At 45.9% G+C, this 14,933-nt stretch overlaps 1 protein-coding gene across 3 annotated transcripts; it reads right to left on the bottom strand.

Moving 5' to 3' along the window:
• Nucleotides 1–10: 10 nt before the first annotated feature.
• znf410 (zinc finger protein 410) lies at nt 11–11,346 on the bottom strand. Of its 3 annotated transcripts, XM_031582201.2 has the most exons (13): nt 11,229–11,346; nt 10,366–10,462; nt 10,226–10,277; nt 9,995–10,136; nt 9,443–9,652; nt 8,830–9,021; nt 8,536–8,695; nt 8,031–8,212; nt 6,257–6,346; nt 5,316–5,435; nt 3,233–3,352; nt 272–337; nt 11–155 (listed from the first exon to the last, which is right to left on the bottom strand). In XM_031582201.2, exons 3-13 carry the CDS (start codon nt 10,256–10,258, stop codon nt 136–138), a joined length of 1,335 nt encoding a protein of 444 aa, XP_031438061.1. In that variant the 5' UTR covers nt 10,259–10,277; nt 10,366–10,462; nt 11,229–11,346; the 3' UTR covers nt 11–135. The 3 variants fall into 3 exon arrangements, with proteins under 3 accessions (XP_031438061.1, XP_012685097.2, XP_031438060.1); XM_012829643.3 differs by lacking the exon at nt 11–155 and having other exon boundaries at nt 180–337; nt 11,229–11,345; XM_031582200.2 differs by lacking the exons at nt 11–155; nt 11,229–11,346 and adding an exon at nt 10,944–11,138 and having other exon boundaries at nt 180–337.
• Between the last annotated feature and the right edge of the window lie 3,587 nt (nt 11,347–14,933).

Below are 14,933 nucleotides of genomic sequence, written 5' to 3'. Positions count from 1 at the left end.
ACAAATTATGTATTTACAGGTGCTTTGAGATTTATAATAGAACAAATGATCACTGGAGACAAATGATGATATATTTACAGGTGCTTTGAGATTTATTAAACCTTCATTTGTGGAACCACTTCACGTCTTTGGACCTCACTGAAGATTCATTTCAACTACAGCGTGGGGGGTGGAGAAGGGTTTGTTTGTTTGTTTGTACAAATCTTATGGCGTATCTACATGAGTGACTATTTACACACACAGTGCTAGAGCAGGGTCACCACATCCTCACCGTAGGGATGACCTCCCGTTGTCATGGAGACCAGGTCATGGGGTGGAGAGAGCACCACCACGGAGTCTGAGGGGGAAACACAAACAGCGGAGACAGTTAGGGTGGTGTGTGTGTGTGTGTGGTGTGTGTGTGTGTGTGTGTGTGGTGTGTGTGTATGGTAGTGGGGGGGTTGGGGCTGCAGGAAGACATAGAGGAAGAAAAGCTGAAAACCATGCCAACAGCTCAGCAGTTATTAAAGGCACAGTTCATTCTGTCATTATCAGCCGTTATTAAAGGCACAGTTCATTCTGTCATTATCAGCAGTATTAAAGGGACCGTTCATTCTGTCATTATCAGCAGTTATTAAAGGCACAGTTAATTCTGTCATTATCAGCAGTTATTAAAGGAACAGTTCATTCTGTCATTATCTAGTCATTTGAAATGACCTAAACCCCCTGGTGACTCATGCACATGTTTGCCCAGACCCAGGGGATGGCTCAGGGAGCGTCACAGAGTTGCCACTCTTCGTGCTGCACATTTACCCCGGGGCATCAGGGCAATCTCCATCCGACACGCTTCATGGGACTGCCCTGTCAAAGATGGGTTTGGAAAGGAGTCCACATACCTGTGGCACCGTGATCTACACGGGACATTAGCACTGTGTCTTGATCTATTAGCATTAGCACTGTGTCTTGATCTATTAGCATTAGCACTGTGTCTGGATCTACACGGGACATTAGCACTGTGTCTGGATCTATTAGCATTAGCACTGTGTCTGGATCTACACGGGACATTAGCACTGTGTCTTGATCTATTAGCATTAGCACTGTGTCTTGATCTATTAGCATTAGCACTGTGTCTGGATCTACACGGGACATTAGCACTGTGTCTGGATCTATTAGCATTAGCACTGTGTCTGGATCTACACGGGACATTAGCACTGTGTCTTGATCTATTAGCATTAGCACTGTGTCTTGATCTATTAGCATTAGCACTGTGTCTTGATCTATTAGCATTAGCACTGTGTCTGGATCTACACGGGGCATTAGCACTGTGTCTTGATCTATTAGCATTAGCACTGTGTCTGGATCTACACGGGGCATTAGCACTGTGTCTTGATCTATTAGCATTAGCACTGTGTCTTGATCTATTAGCATTAGCACTGTGTCTTGATCTATTAGCATTAGCACTGTGTCTGGATCTATTAGCATTAGCACTGTGTCTGGATCTACACGGGACATTAGCACTGTGTCTTGATCTATTAGCATTAGCACTGTGTCTTGATCTATTAGCATTAGCACTGTGTCTTGATCTATTAGCATTAGCACTGTGTCTGGATCTATTAGCATTAGCACTGTGTCTGGATCTATTAGCATTAGCACTGTGTCTGGATCTACACGGGACATTAGCACTGTGTCTGGATCTACACGGGACATTAGCACTGTGTCTGGATCTACACGGGACATTAGCAGTGTGTCTGGATCTACACGGGACATTAGCACTGTGTCTTGATCTATTAGCATTAGCACTGTGTCTGGATCTATTAGCATTAGCACTGTGTCTGGATCTACACGGGACATTAGCACTGTGTCTGGATCTACACGGGACATTAGCACTGTGTCTGGGTTTGACAGGCGGTGATTGAACACCCCTGCACCAGAGTGTGTCAGAGCCCTCCCAGATGACACATCACTGTGTCAGCCAATTAACACATTGCCCATCAGTGATCACACACAGATCAAATTAGGCATCTCTGATGAGAGTGACGTTTATACACACAAACACACACACACACAGACAAGTCATTCTCTCTCTCTCACACACACAGACACACGTGTTCAAGCACCCCTTGACCGTTTAGTAACAGTGATGAAATTATCTCAGCAGCAGCAGGGTACCAAACACCACCACTCAACACCAGGAAGTGACACGCAGACTCTTCACACCACCACTCTACACCAGGAAGTGACACACGCAGACTCTTCACACCACCACTCTACACCAGGAAGTGACACACGCAGACTCTTCACACCACCACTCTACACCAGGAAGTGACACACGCAGACTCTTCACACCACCACTCTACACCAGGAAGTGACACACGCAGACTCTTCACACCACCACTCTACACCAGGAAGTGACACGCAGACTCTTCACACCACCACTCTACACCAGGAAGTGACACACGCAGACTCTTCACACCACCACTCGACACCAGGAAGTGACACGCAGACTCTTCACACCTCATACTGGTCATATTGCATCTTTTATACGCATGACCCCGGAGCAGGTTCATCATGTTCTAGTCTCCTCGGACACAGACACACACACACGGCACGGGTCCCTCTACTGTGGGGTGACACACACACACACACACACACACTACACAGATCTGTACTGTAGGGGGTGACACACACATATACAGGTATTTTGTACTATAGGGTGTGACACAAACACACACACAGGTCTCTCTACTGTACGGTGTGACCTCTGTAACACACACACACACACACACACACACACACACACACACACACACACACACACACACACACACACACACACACACACACACACACACACACAGGTCTCTACTGTAGGACATCGTGTTCAGTGACTAATAATAGCAGTTTGACATTCTGCAATTAAGTCCTGTGATTAGATTGGACATGTTGCTTTCATTGCAGTCACGGAGATGCACAACAGACATGGATCTTAGTAAGGAAAATGTCTGTCACAACAGAACAGCAACCTCCCCTTTGTTTATGTGTGTGTGTGTGTGAGTGTGTGCGCGTGTGTGTGAGAGAGAGAGTTTGATGGAGTATGTGTGTTACAGAGGTTTGAAATACATTTTTATTTTGTGTGTGTGTGTGTGTGACGAGTTACTCTGTTCACATACTGTTCCTGCAGTGTGTGTGTACACATTTGAGGGGACAGGTAATGGTGTTTGTGTCCATGTGTGTGTTTAAGAACATTTCCTACCTTGCCCTCGCAACATCGCGTGGTGGACGTTCATGGGCTCCACGGTAGTCATGGTGACCATGGCATCACCGGCGGCGGCCCCGTCAGCCTCCAGGATGCTGCTGTGCGTCAGCGCCTCTCCTGTGAGATGGGGGAGAGGAAGTGACAGACATAAGCGAAAGACAAAGCGATAGAGACAGAGAAAGGAGGGAGGCAGAGAGAGAGAATGAGAGAGGTATCACCATTTGGGTTCTGATGAACACCTAACAATTAAACATATTAAACGAGCCCATAATAGTGTGCAGACTTTCATCCCTGTTCTTCATCCCTGAACTGTTCTTTTGGGAATGTTTTAGACCACTACACCTTCTTTACTCTGTTCTTTTGGGAATGTTTTAGACCACTACACCTTCTTTACTCTGTTCTTTTGGGAATGTTTTAGACCACTACACCTTCTTTACTCTGTTCTTTTGGGAATGTTTTAGACCACTACACCTTCTTTACTCTGTTCTTTTGGGAATGTTTTAGATTGCTACACCTTCTTTACTCTGTTCTTTTGGGAATGTTTTAGACCACTACACCTTCTTTACTCTGTTCTTTTGGGAATGTTTTAGACCACTACACCTTCTTTACTCTGTTCTTTTGGGAATGTTTTAGACCACTACACCTTCTTTACTCTGTCCTTTTGGGAATGTTTTAGACCACTACACCTTCTTTACTCTGTTCTTTTGGGAATGTTTTAGACCACTACACCTTCTTTACTCTGTTCTTTTGGGAATGTTTTAGACCGCTACACCTTCTTTACTCTGTTCTTTTGGGAATGTTTTAGACCACTACACCTTCTTTACTCTGTTCTTTTGGGAATGTTTAAGACCACTACACCTTCTTTACTCTGTTCTTTTGGGAATGTTTAAGACCACTACACCTTCTTTACTCTGTTCTTTTGGGAATGTTTTAGACCGCTACACCTTCTTTACTCTGTCCTTTTGGGAATGTTTTAGACCACTACACGTTTTTTACTCTGTTCTTTTGGGAATGTTTTAGACCACTACACCTTCTTTACTCTGTTCTTTTGGGAATGTTTTAGATTGCTACACATTCTTTACAGCCTTCTGTACGAGACCCTGAAAGAGTCCCCCACAAAATGATCTACTTAAGCTCGGGCCTTGCAGAGAGGTTAAAGGTCACTGTGATTACATGTTGCCGTGTTACCGGCTACTCTTTATTGTACTCCGAGCACAAGGAAGCAGGGAACACAAACACATCATCATTTGGAGGAAATGTTTTTCCTGAGAGAGGAGAGTGTGTGTGTGGGTGTCGAGAGAGCGGAGAGTGTGTGTGTGTGTGTGTGTGAGAGAGTGATGAGAGAGAGAGGAGAGAGAGTGTGTGGGTGTGATGAGAGAGAGTGTGTGATGAGACAGAGTGTGTGTGTGTGTGATGAGAGAGAGGGGAGAGAGAATGTGTGTGTGTGATGAGCGAGAGAGGAGAGAGAGTGTGTGTGTGTGTGTGTGTGTGTGTGTGTGAGTGATGAGAGAGAGAGAGAGTGTGTGTGTGTGTGTGCGCGAGTGATGAGAGAGAGAGTGTGTGTGTGTGTGTGAGATAGAGAGTGTGTGTGTGTGTGAGTGTGTGTGTGTGTGTGTGTGTGTGTCATGAGACCCGGCCGACCTCAAGCAGATGGGTCCCCCCTTATGTGCCGTGGTTCTGCTTAAGGTTCCTTCCTGACTAAAAGGGAGTTTTTTCTTGCCCGTGTTGCCAATGTGCTTGTACTAAGGGGGTTCAGGCTCTGGGCTCTGTAAAGCGCCTAGAGACAATTGTATTGCTATGGCGCTATATAAATAAAATTGAATTGAATGAGAGAGGAGCTAATGTGTACCCATGAGTAAAACACCATTTGGAGGCCATTTGTGTTCTAACCCTAACCCATCTAAAGGCTGCTCCTACTAACATGCTCTTTCTTCCCCAGAGGTTAAAGGTCACGGTACTGTGAGTCACTGTGTCTGCTCTCTGGGCCGAAGGATCCAGGGGACATTTCCCCCATCTAAAAGGTGTCCCCATGGAAACGTTGCTTCTTCCACCAAGGTTAAAGGTCATGTTGGGGCGTTACCTGCGTCGGTGCCCTCTGGGCCGAGAGACTCCTCGCCGTGTCTCTTCCTCATGTGGACGTTCCTGCTGCCGCTCTGGGAGAAGGTCTTACCACACACGCCACACTGGTGAGGCTTCTCTCCTGAAGAGCAGCACGCACACACACACACGCACACGCACACACACACACACACACACACACGCATCACACAAAAACACACCGGATCAGTAGGAGTGGTATTCTTTGGGGGTATTCTTTGCTCCTCTCAGATTTGAGCGCAGATTCAAGAGTGATTATGGGATGGCACACACTGATTGGGTTAGAAGAGAGAGGATTCAAGAGTGATTATGGGATGGCACACACTGATTGGGTTAGAGGAGAGGATTCAAGAGTGATTATGGGATGGCACACACTGATTGGGTTAGAGGAGAGAGGATTCAAGAGTGATTATGGGATGGCACACACTGATTGGGTGAGAGGAGAGGATTCAAGAGTGATTATGGGATGGCACACACTGATTGGGTTAGAGGAGAGGGACATTGAGGGAGTCTGATGACTAATTTGTCTGATGACAGTTTTCTTCTCATTAAGGGGTGTTCCACCAACGGTACTTGAGATTTGTCAAGGAAGTGTGTGTGCATTCGTGTGATGTGAGAGAGAGAGAGTGTGTGTGTGTCATGAGGGAGAGGAGAGAGTGTCATGAGAGAGAGAGGAGAGAGTGTGTGTGTGTGTGTGTCATGAGAGAGAGAGAGGAGAGAGAGTGTGTGTGTCATGAGAGAGAGAGAGGAGAGAGAGTGTGTGTGTCATGAGAGCGAGAGGAGAGAGAGTGTGTGTGTCATGAGGGAGAGGAGAGAGTGTGTGTCATGAGAGAGAGGAGAGAGTGTGTGTGTGTGTCATGAGAGAGAGGAGAGAGTGTGAGTGTGTGATAAGAGAGAGGGGGAGTGTGTGTGTGTCGTTCTCACCTGAATGCACCAGCATGTGTTTCCGCAGACTGGAGTACTCAGCGAACGAGCGACCACAGCTGTCCACCTCACACAGAAACGGCTTCTCTCCTGCACACACACACACACACACACACACACACACACACACACACACACACACACACACACACACAGTTCATTTCACACATATATTTAAATACGTGCAAAGACACACAGAGTGTTGCCTTCTAACACATATTAAAATGGACACACATGCACGCACGCACACACACACACACACACACACGAACAGAGTGTTGCCTTCAAACACATATTAAAATGGACACACGCACACGCACACACACACACAGACTGTTGCCTTCAAACACATATTAAAATGGACACACACGCACGCACACAGGTAAATGATTGACTTGTTTCAGCCACTTCTCACACCCATTTTATTGGCGACAGGTGGAAACTACGTGAACTCTGACCTCTTAAGGGACGTGACCTAAAGTGACCCTTGGTTTAGTGTACGTTTGGACGTCAGGAAGATCTCCGAAGACTTCAATCTCAGGAAGGCGTAACAAAGTTTGGGAAATATTATTTCTAAAGGCCTTGATATAACCCCAAAATGCACTCTAGATGTTGGGATTTCAGATCACTTCTATATTTTGTTCAGGGTTGCTTGGATGATCAAACATGCACCTGGTTTAACAACACTCAAAACACACACACACACACACACACATCTGACAGCCTTGTCTCGAGATACACTAACGTTGTTAGGTGTACCTGGTTACATTTTGATCTTATTTTTGATTTTAATTTGTCCTACTTGTCTTTGAAAGGTTCAAACGTATTGACCAAATTGTCACACAGTCACACTAAAAAGAACGTGCCACAAATCGGAGCCTGTGGCCAACAGTAAAACAAAAGAGCAATTTTAAAATACTTCTTATTGTTTTTCAATCTATGAATGACTCAGCAAATACACAGCAGTCAGATCCCTTAGACCATCAGGTAAAGGTCTCCTCACTACACTTAGAACACTCTAAATCAGCCTAGGGTGCCTTCAGTCATTATGATGGCACTCTCTGGAATGTTCTACCACATGAAGGTCTGCTACAACAGTATCTTCTTTTAAAAGTAGACTAAAAATATATCTTGTGCCAGCTTTTTATAAGGTTTAAAGTGTGATTAATGGATAAACCTTGATTTCAGAAGCAGTATTATTGTCACTATCCCATTTTTTAATAATAATAATAATACTACCTTATCTTATGTTTGAAGCACATCTTATTTGTTTTTATCTTATTTGATGTCTTTATATATGTAATGCCTTCTTATCTTATATGTTGTCAGGTCATGTATTTCATGTAGTTGTGCTTTTTATGTTAAAGCACATGGAGTCTGCACTTGTCGTATGAAATGTGTTATATAAACAAACTTGACTTAGACTCACACCACAGTGCTTTGGGTAGCCTCAGAGGTGCCCGTCAGAAAGAGGACCCCTCCATGAGTGTGTGGCGTGGGTGACCCACCGGTGTGTGTGTGTGTGTGTGGGTGACCCACCGGTGTGTGTGTGTGTGGGTGACCCACCGGTGTGTGTGTGGCGTGGGTGACCCACCAATGTGTGTGTGTGGCGTGGGTGACCCACCGGTGTGTGTGTGTGTGGGTGACCCACCGGTGTGTGCGTGTATGGCGTGGGTGACCCACCGGTGTGTGTGTGTGGCGTGGGTGACCCCTCCCTGAGTGTGTGTGCGTGGGTGACCCACCGGTGTGTGTGTGTGTGGCGTTGTTGACCCACCGGTGTGTGTGCGTCGGTGGTTCTTGAGGTTGCCGGCGGTGGTGAAGCGTTTGCCGCAGCCGCGCTCCGGACAGGTGTAGGGCTTCTCCCCGTTGTGTGTGCGCATGTGCACCTGCAGACGCTGCAGCACGTAGAAGCTCTTGCCACAGCCCTCCGCACCGCACCGGAACGTACGGTCATTCCTACACACACACACACACACACACACACACGCACACACACACACACACACACACACACAGTCACATGAGCAACATTTAAAGTGGAAATAAGCTTACACACAGGCATGCACGCAAACACACACACACACACACACACGCACACGCACGCAAACACACACACACACACACACACGCACACACACGCACACGCACGCAAACACACCAAATTCTGACACATACCCACACAAAGACACACACAAAGACAAGCATGTACACACACACCAGGTGACTAGTGAAGCCAAATTGTGTTAATTGTGAGGCCAAACGCTCACAGACTGCCCCACCTGTGTGTTTTGAGGTGGTACTTCAGGTGTGCAGGCCAGGTGAACGTGCGGTGGCAGTTCTCATAGGGACACCTGAGCACCTTCTCTGCGTTTCCACGGTTACCGTGAGGCGCCTGCTCCTTCTTTGGTCCCTCAGACTGGTAGCCATGGAGATGCTCACCTAAGGAAACAGGAAATGGAGAATTAGACGCTTCATGCATTCATGACACAAACACTGGGTATATCCGTGTCTTTATCGTTGATCAAATATGACCTATGGCGTGTTCAGCACAGCCCTCAGCATAGTGTCCTTACCATTGCTGTTGGCCCTGGCGTCTTTGGCATCCTTGGCCAGCTGTGCCCGGGTGGCAGCAATCAGGCTATCGTGTGCCAGCTCCTGCACCCGCAGGTACCAGGGGGCACTGCCATCGCCCCCCTCGCCCGCCGAGATCTCCTCCTCCGCCTCGTCCTGCACAAACACCAGTGACTCTGCCGACGCTGCTAGACCTGAACAGCCCAAACACACACACATATAGACTTGAGAGTTGTACTACACCTCTGACTCAATCTCCTACAGCTGAGATTCAGTTCAGCCCCTACAGTACATGCGAGCTCCCCCTAATAACACATCCCAAACACACCCCCTTCACCACTGCCCCTGCAGGCCAGATCAGAGTTATTACAGAACAGTTCAAAATAATTGATTGATTTCTGAATGGATAAGAAGAATTGTGGGGCGATACGATGTCCTTTCCCAGCTTAAAGGATGTTCCATTGTACCCCATACTAAAGCTCCTTTCCTACGCATTTAGAGAATTCAACCAGCTCTGATCATGGCTGCCCCTTAAACTCTTCCAGGTCGTTTCACTCAGTTAGGAACATTCCTAAGCAAATAAAGACTATCCGGCGTCGGAGTAGATGCCCTCACCCTTGGCCAGGTTCAGCAGCACGTAGGAGGTGCTGTCCTGCTGCTGCAGGTCCTGCATGATCGGGGCGTGGTTGGGGACGGGGACGGCGGCGTGGTTGACATGCGTGGAGCCGGGGCTGGGGGCCCGCGGGTGCAGCTGCACCACCATGGCGCTCCGCTCCGCCCCAAACTCACAAAGTTCCGTGGAGCCAGCGTGACTAAGAGTGCGCTCTAAGATAGAGAGAGAGAGAGAGAACACGAGGGAGACGAACAGTAAATGAAACGCTGAAAGGTCCATGTGTCGTCAAGAGTTATCTTGGCCTGTCATGCCCTGGCACATTGTACTGATAAAATCATCTCTCAGTCAAAATCAACGTTTACATGTTCACTTCAGTAGCTGCTGCCATAAGAGCTTCTTAACTTCACATTATCATTTTGCTAACTTAGCACGCAAATTCACAGCCATATAGGCCTCACGTTAATTCTCAATATATGTCCTTACTAAAAGACAAGCAAATGAAAGCTGTGCCATTTGTGACTGAGTGGGTACGCTGTCGGTGAGGAGCCCGCTACCTGTCAGCTGCAGATGGCTGCATATGGAGTTATCCGCTGGCAGCGGCTGAAGAGGCAGACAGGTGTTCTTTGGACAGGTGTCCGGCTCCTCCAGACCCTGGCCAAGTGGAATGGAGGCGTTCTGCACGAACTCAACCAACAGCTAGAAAACAAAGTAACATGCTGTACTGACACTGCTAATACCAAAGTTCGTTCAGTCTTATGAGTCAGTCGTATGATGAACCACCTTACCTCAGGCTTGGAATCAAGTTCATCAGAAAGCATGGAGTCGCCCTTAGAAGGTCTACGAGAGACAAAACAATACCGGTTGAATACTTTACTGTTACATAGGGTTAAGCCACTGTCCATCCAACAGACATGGTGAGACTTACCTGAACGGCTCGTTGTATCATGAGATGTCGTGATGTGATTTCAGACTCCTTTCATGTTGGCAGTTTAAACCTACCGGTCGGATGGTCCACGCAACGCCTTTTCAAAAACAGTGATATTTCATATTCAGTCATATAGACAAACAAATAAAAGCGGTAATACAACTACAGTCGTAAAGTTCTCTTATAGACAAGTAAACAGTAGCCAATTGGCTAATTGGTTAGCTCGCTAGTCACAGAAGTTAGCCAGCTAGCTAACCAGCTAGCTTTGGGTAGAAGTGATATTAGCTCATGTTAAGTGGACTTTTAACGTTCCGTGTGCTTACATCTATGTACAAAGATAACTGTTAAATAAGAGAACTTTCACATCCTTCTCATAACTAGTGTCAGGGATAACCATCAAAGCAGCCCACATTTCTGGTTCCCAGGAACCTAGCTGAGTTAGCTAGAATAGCCTGTTATTGACTGTAAAAGAATAGAGAAGTTGTGGGTAAATACAGCTAGACGTGCAACTCTACTCAACACAACTAGCTAACTAGATAGTTAACGTTCTCAGTTATTTATTGTATTTAAAACCCTACCAGCGCATGTAAGTTACGACGAGTTAGTGATTGCGTTACAATCAATGAATTCGAAGATTGCCGACCCATGTTATGAAGTTAGCAATGGCTTAGGGAAGGTAGTCTGCTAGCAGGGTAGCTTGCTGGCTAATCCGCTTGTAGCTACCACTAGCCCTAAGAGGTAGTCACATCCACAGTCCAAGGTTTGATGTCTAAATTACATCAAAAGTCAAAAATAGCCTTTGCTTGGTACAAGCAGCTTGACACAGACTGCAACAAGTAGTTATCAATAACTGTGTACCTTACCCCCTTTTCCATCTGCAAACAATATCAGTGAAGTTATCCGGAGGATGTTACTTCCGCTTCGGACTTATTGTAATAGGGTGAAATCTTTGAGTCTCGCCTAGCTGGTTAGCGTCGACACCAAACTTGTTGTTTCTACTGCCATCCACTGGTCGGTTCATAAGGGTCATGTACTTTTGTGGGACATGGCAGCCATGGCTCCCCATAGAGGACAGTCATTCGATGTTTCATAACATCGTTTAAACCCCCATATTGTCATTTTGGTTGTTGGTATAACTTATACCGTATAAGAGCCAACCATAAGCAGGCTTATTGTTCAACTGCATTCTTTTCCACTGTGATCAAATGCAAATAGATGCCTCACACTATTACCTTCTTCTACACATGGTGCACACTGCCTTAAGGATTGAAGATGTCTGTTGCTGTATCCATTAGGAGTGTAATTGTTATATTCATCACTTTGGGAATTCATATTACTAAAGGCCCACATCTACTCTGTCTATTCACTATTAAAAACTTAAATCAAGAAGAGAATACAATGATCCCGACAAGTCTGGAAATAAATCACAAACAGTTATGATTGTATAGTATTGGTACTGATTTTATTTCTGATTTATGAATGTATAGTTTGTTTCTGATGTTCATTTCCCACTTCTCAGCAACCCTTATAACCCCCCCAACTAAATGGTTAATTTATAGATTTTCATAAATATGATTGTTCCAATTGTCTGACCTACAAAACTGCTCATGTCACTCACAATGCTTAAACAATGCTTCACAAAAACGGTAACAGCACATAAGAAATTACTATACAACAAGTTCACATATAAAGTCCTAAGACGCAAAGGCTGGAAATCTGCATACAAAAGTTGCCAAATTAAAAAAGGATCAGTTACAATCCAGTAGAAAAGGACACACATATGCTCATATTATGACATTAAGACAAACCAAAATATTTCTGCAGGCTGATCAAACTTCACAAAAAGTACATTACTGGACATGTTCAGGACTTAGCTCTTGTCTTTGATAAATAAAACCATCGGTCCTCCTTGATAAATGCACTATACACGTTGGCAAGCCTCATCCTCGTTATCTAACCGTAACTCTACATCATCTTTTAAAGTTGAAATTGTGTATGAACTAATCCTGTGATTGATGATGTTTTTGTGTAAATACTGACTATCATGAGGGCGTTTCCGATGCTATTCCAAGGAAAACACCACAACAAGCTTCAGTAAGCGAGAGACGTCGAGAGACACCATGTTATGCACTCGTCAGCTACTGGGGGATGGTTGGTGCTATGCTGCTGTCAGCACTCCTACTCTACAGACCTGGGCTAGCTCACCAGTCTGGGCTAACACATCAGTCTGGGCTAACACATCAGTCTGTAGCAGGCAGCGGTGAACGCACCTTATTCTCCAGAGTGCAAAAGGCACTGTAAAGAATGGAACAGCCCAAAAGGAGTCACGATTTACAGAGACGCTACATGACAATTTCCAACTTAGCTGCCTTGAAATGTTTAAGTACCACACAAGTCAAACTGTTTGTCAGTGCTGACTATGATACAAGCTAATAAGCTCCCCAAATGAAACAAATATATACATTGATGATAAGTAAATAAGGCAGATGTAATGATTTACAAATGTACAGCGCATGTAATCCTTAAGCCTCCACTCTAGGGTGAGCCACATTATTTTTGACATGGTGTTGTTTGGTGATAGGCCCCCCCCCTCTCTATTGATGAAGCCTGCTATCTGTTGACCTAGCAGAGCAATCCTCACCGCCATCTAGTGTTATCACAAACAGATCAGGTCAGAGCTACATGCCCACCCACACTATCCACCCTGCAAAAAAAAAGAACAAAAATAATACAAATGGGGAAAAAAAAAAAAAACTGAACAGAGTTAAATCAGTTGAAAAACAGCAAACGTATTAGCAGACTTAAACCACAGTTAGGCTCAAGGTTCTAAACACATTTAGTTAGTCAGCTCATTCCAAAAGCTTACCACGTGACTGGCCCGAGCAGACGGCCCCCAACTGAATCAGCACATACAGAGCACTTTGCTTGACGGAATAAAAACAAAACAGGACCAACCACACTGGCAAGACGGATTTCACAAACTCTGCTTCCTCGTACGCAGTTAAAAGCAAACGGCCAATATTGGCATAAAAATAAGCTAATGCACTGCTGCCTAGTTTGAGGCCGGCTATGAACCTGCCTCCCTTTAGAGGCCAGCTATGAACCAGCCTCCCTTTAGAGGCCAGCTATGAACCTGCCTCCATTCAGAGGCCAGCTATGAACCAGCCTCCCTTTAGAGGCCGGCTATGAACCAGCCTCCCTTTAGAGGCCGGCTATGAACCTGCCTCCCTTTAGAGGCCGGCTATGAACCTGCCTCCATTCAGAGGCCAGCTATGAACCAGCCTCCATTCAGAGGCCAGCTATGAACCTGCCTCCCTTTAGAGGCCGGCTATGAACCAGCCTCCCTTTAGAGGCCAGCTATGAACCTGCCTCCCTTTAGAGGCCGGCTATGAACCTGCCTCCCTTTAGAGGCCGGCGATGAACCGGTCTCCCTTCCGCAGGTCCCTCACCAGAGAGCAGTATTTTACCTCACACAGTAAATATACAAACAGTGTGTTAAAATGCCTAAGGCTACCCGAGTAGTACTACTAGCATTAGAACTTCAGTGTAAAAAAAAACACACACAGGCCATGTAGGTTATATGACGCTTCGAAGATGCCATACCATGCTTATGGTTTGGGGGTCTCTTCAGTCAAGGAGGCGGAGATGACTTCTTCCCACCATCTCTACACAGTGGAAATCTGGGCTCCATCTCTACACAGTGGAAATCTGGGCTTTTGGTGGGGGGGGGGGGGGGGCACGCACTTCAATAATACCATTGCAGTTCTTTTTTCGTTGTTGTTTTTCTGAGCGTGGCTCTTGTGGAGCGTATGGCCCCATACATCCTTGTGGAACTTTGACACAAAGCAAGAGTAACCTTGGAACAAAGTTTGATGTTTAAAAATAAACAAATCCCCCAATATGACCTCACATCCTTTAGTGGTCAAATGTGGAGGCTGCTATGGCGATACGGTCAATCATATCTACTGTGCTTTGCCTAGTCATGAGTCTTTTCATGGAGCATCTTAAGAAAGCCTCTTGCAGCCAATTTGTTCAGCTTGGCCTACGACAGGTCTAAGACACATAGCTCACCTGCTATATTACCCAAATGGAATTCCCACACGAGGAGAGGATGGTGCGTTCCAGTTGGAACTACTCGGAAGTAGGAATTTTGTCCAGTTCCAAGTCGGAAATTTCAACAGGAATGCCCCCTCAAGTCGGAATTCAAACTCAAAACTTGGACGACCCTCACCAACCCCAACTCCAGTATCCAAGATGGCAGCCCCCACGCATCAACTTATTAACCCCTTATTAGACCTCTAACCTTGTGCAATAATTTTACAAGCAAACCAACAAGGCTAACTAAGAGCTGCCAAACTAGCAGTGAAGCATACCCACTATTAGGTACAAGTTTGGCCCCTATTCACCTATCAGCCTACATTAATAAAAAAACGATTTCACAACAGACCTACTCTGTTTCAATGGTTAGGGCCAGAGAAGATCAAAGCAAGAGCTGTTCCCAAGAACCCTGCTATCGGTGCAGTGGAACCGCAAGGTGCATCTTCCCTCCCGCCCGCCCGCCTGCCCGT

This window comes from Clupea harengus, chromosome 15, assembly GCF_900700415.2.
Source record: "Clupea harengus chromosome 15, Ch_v2.0.2, whole genome shotgun sequence".
In the NCBI taxonomy this organism is placed as follows: domain Eukaryota; kingdom Metazoa; phylum Chordata; class Actinopteri; order Clupeiformes; family Clupeidae; genus Clupea; species Clupea harengus.
The sequence above is the reverse complement of the archived record's forward strand: the minus strand, read 5'-3'. Positions and strand labels throughout refer to the sequence as shown.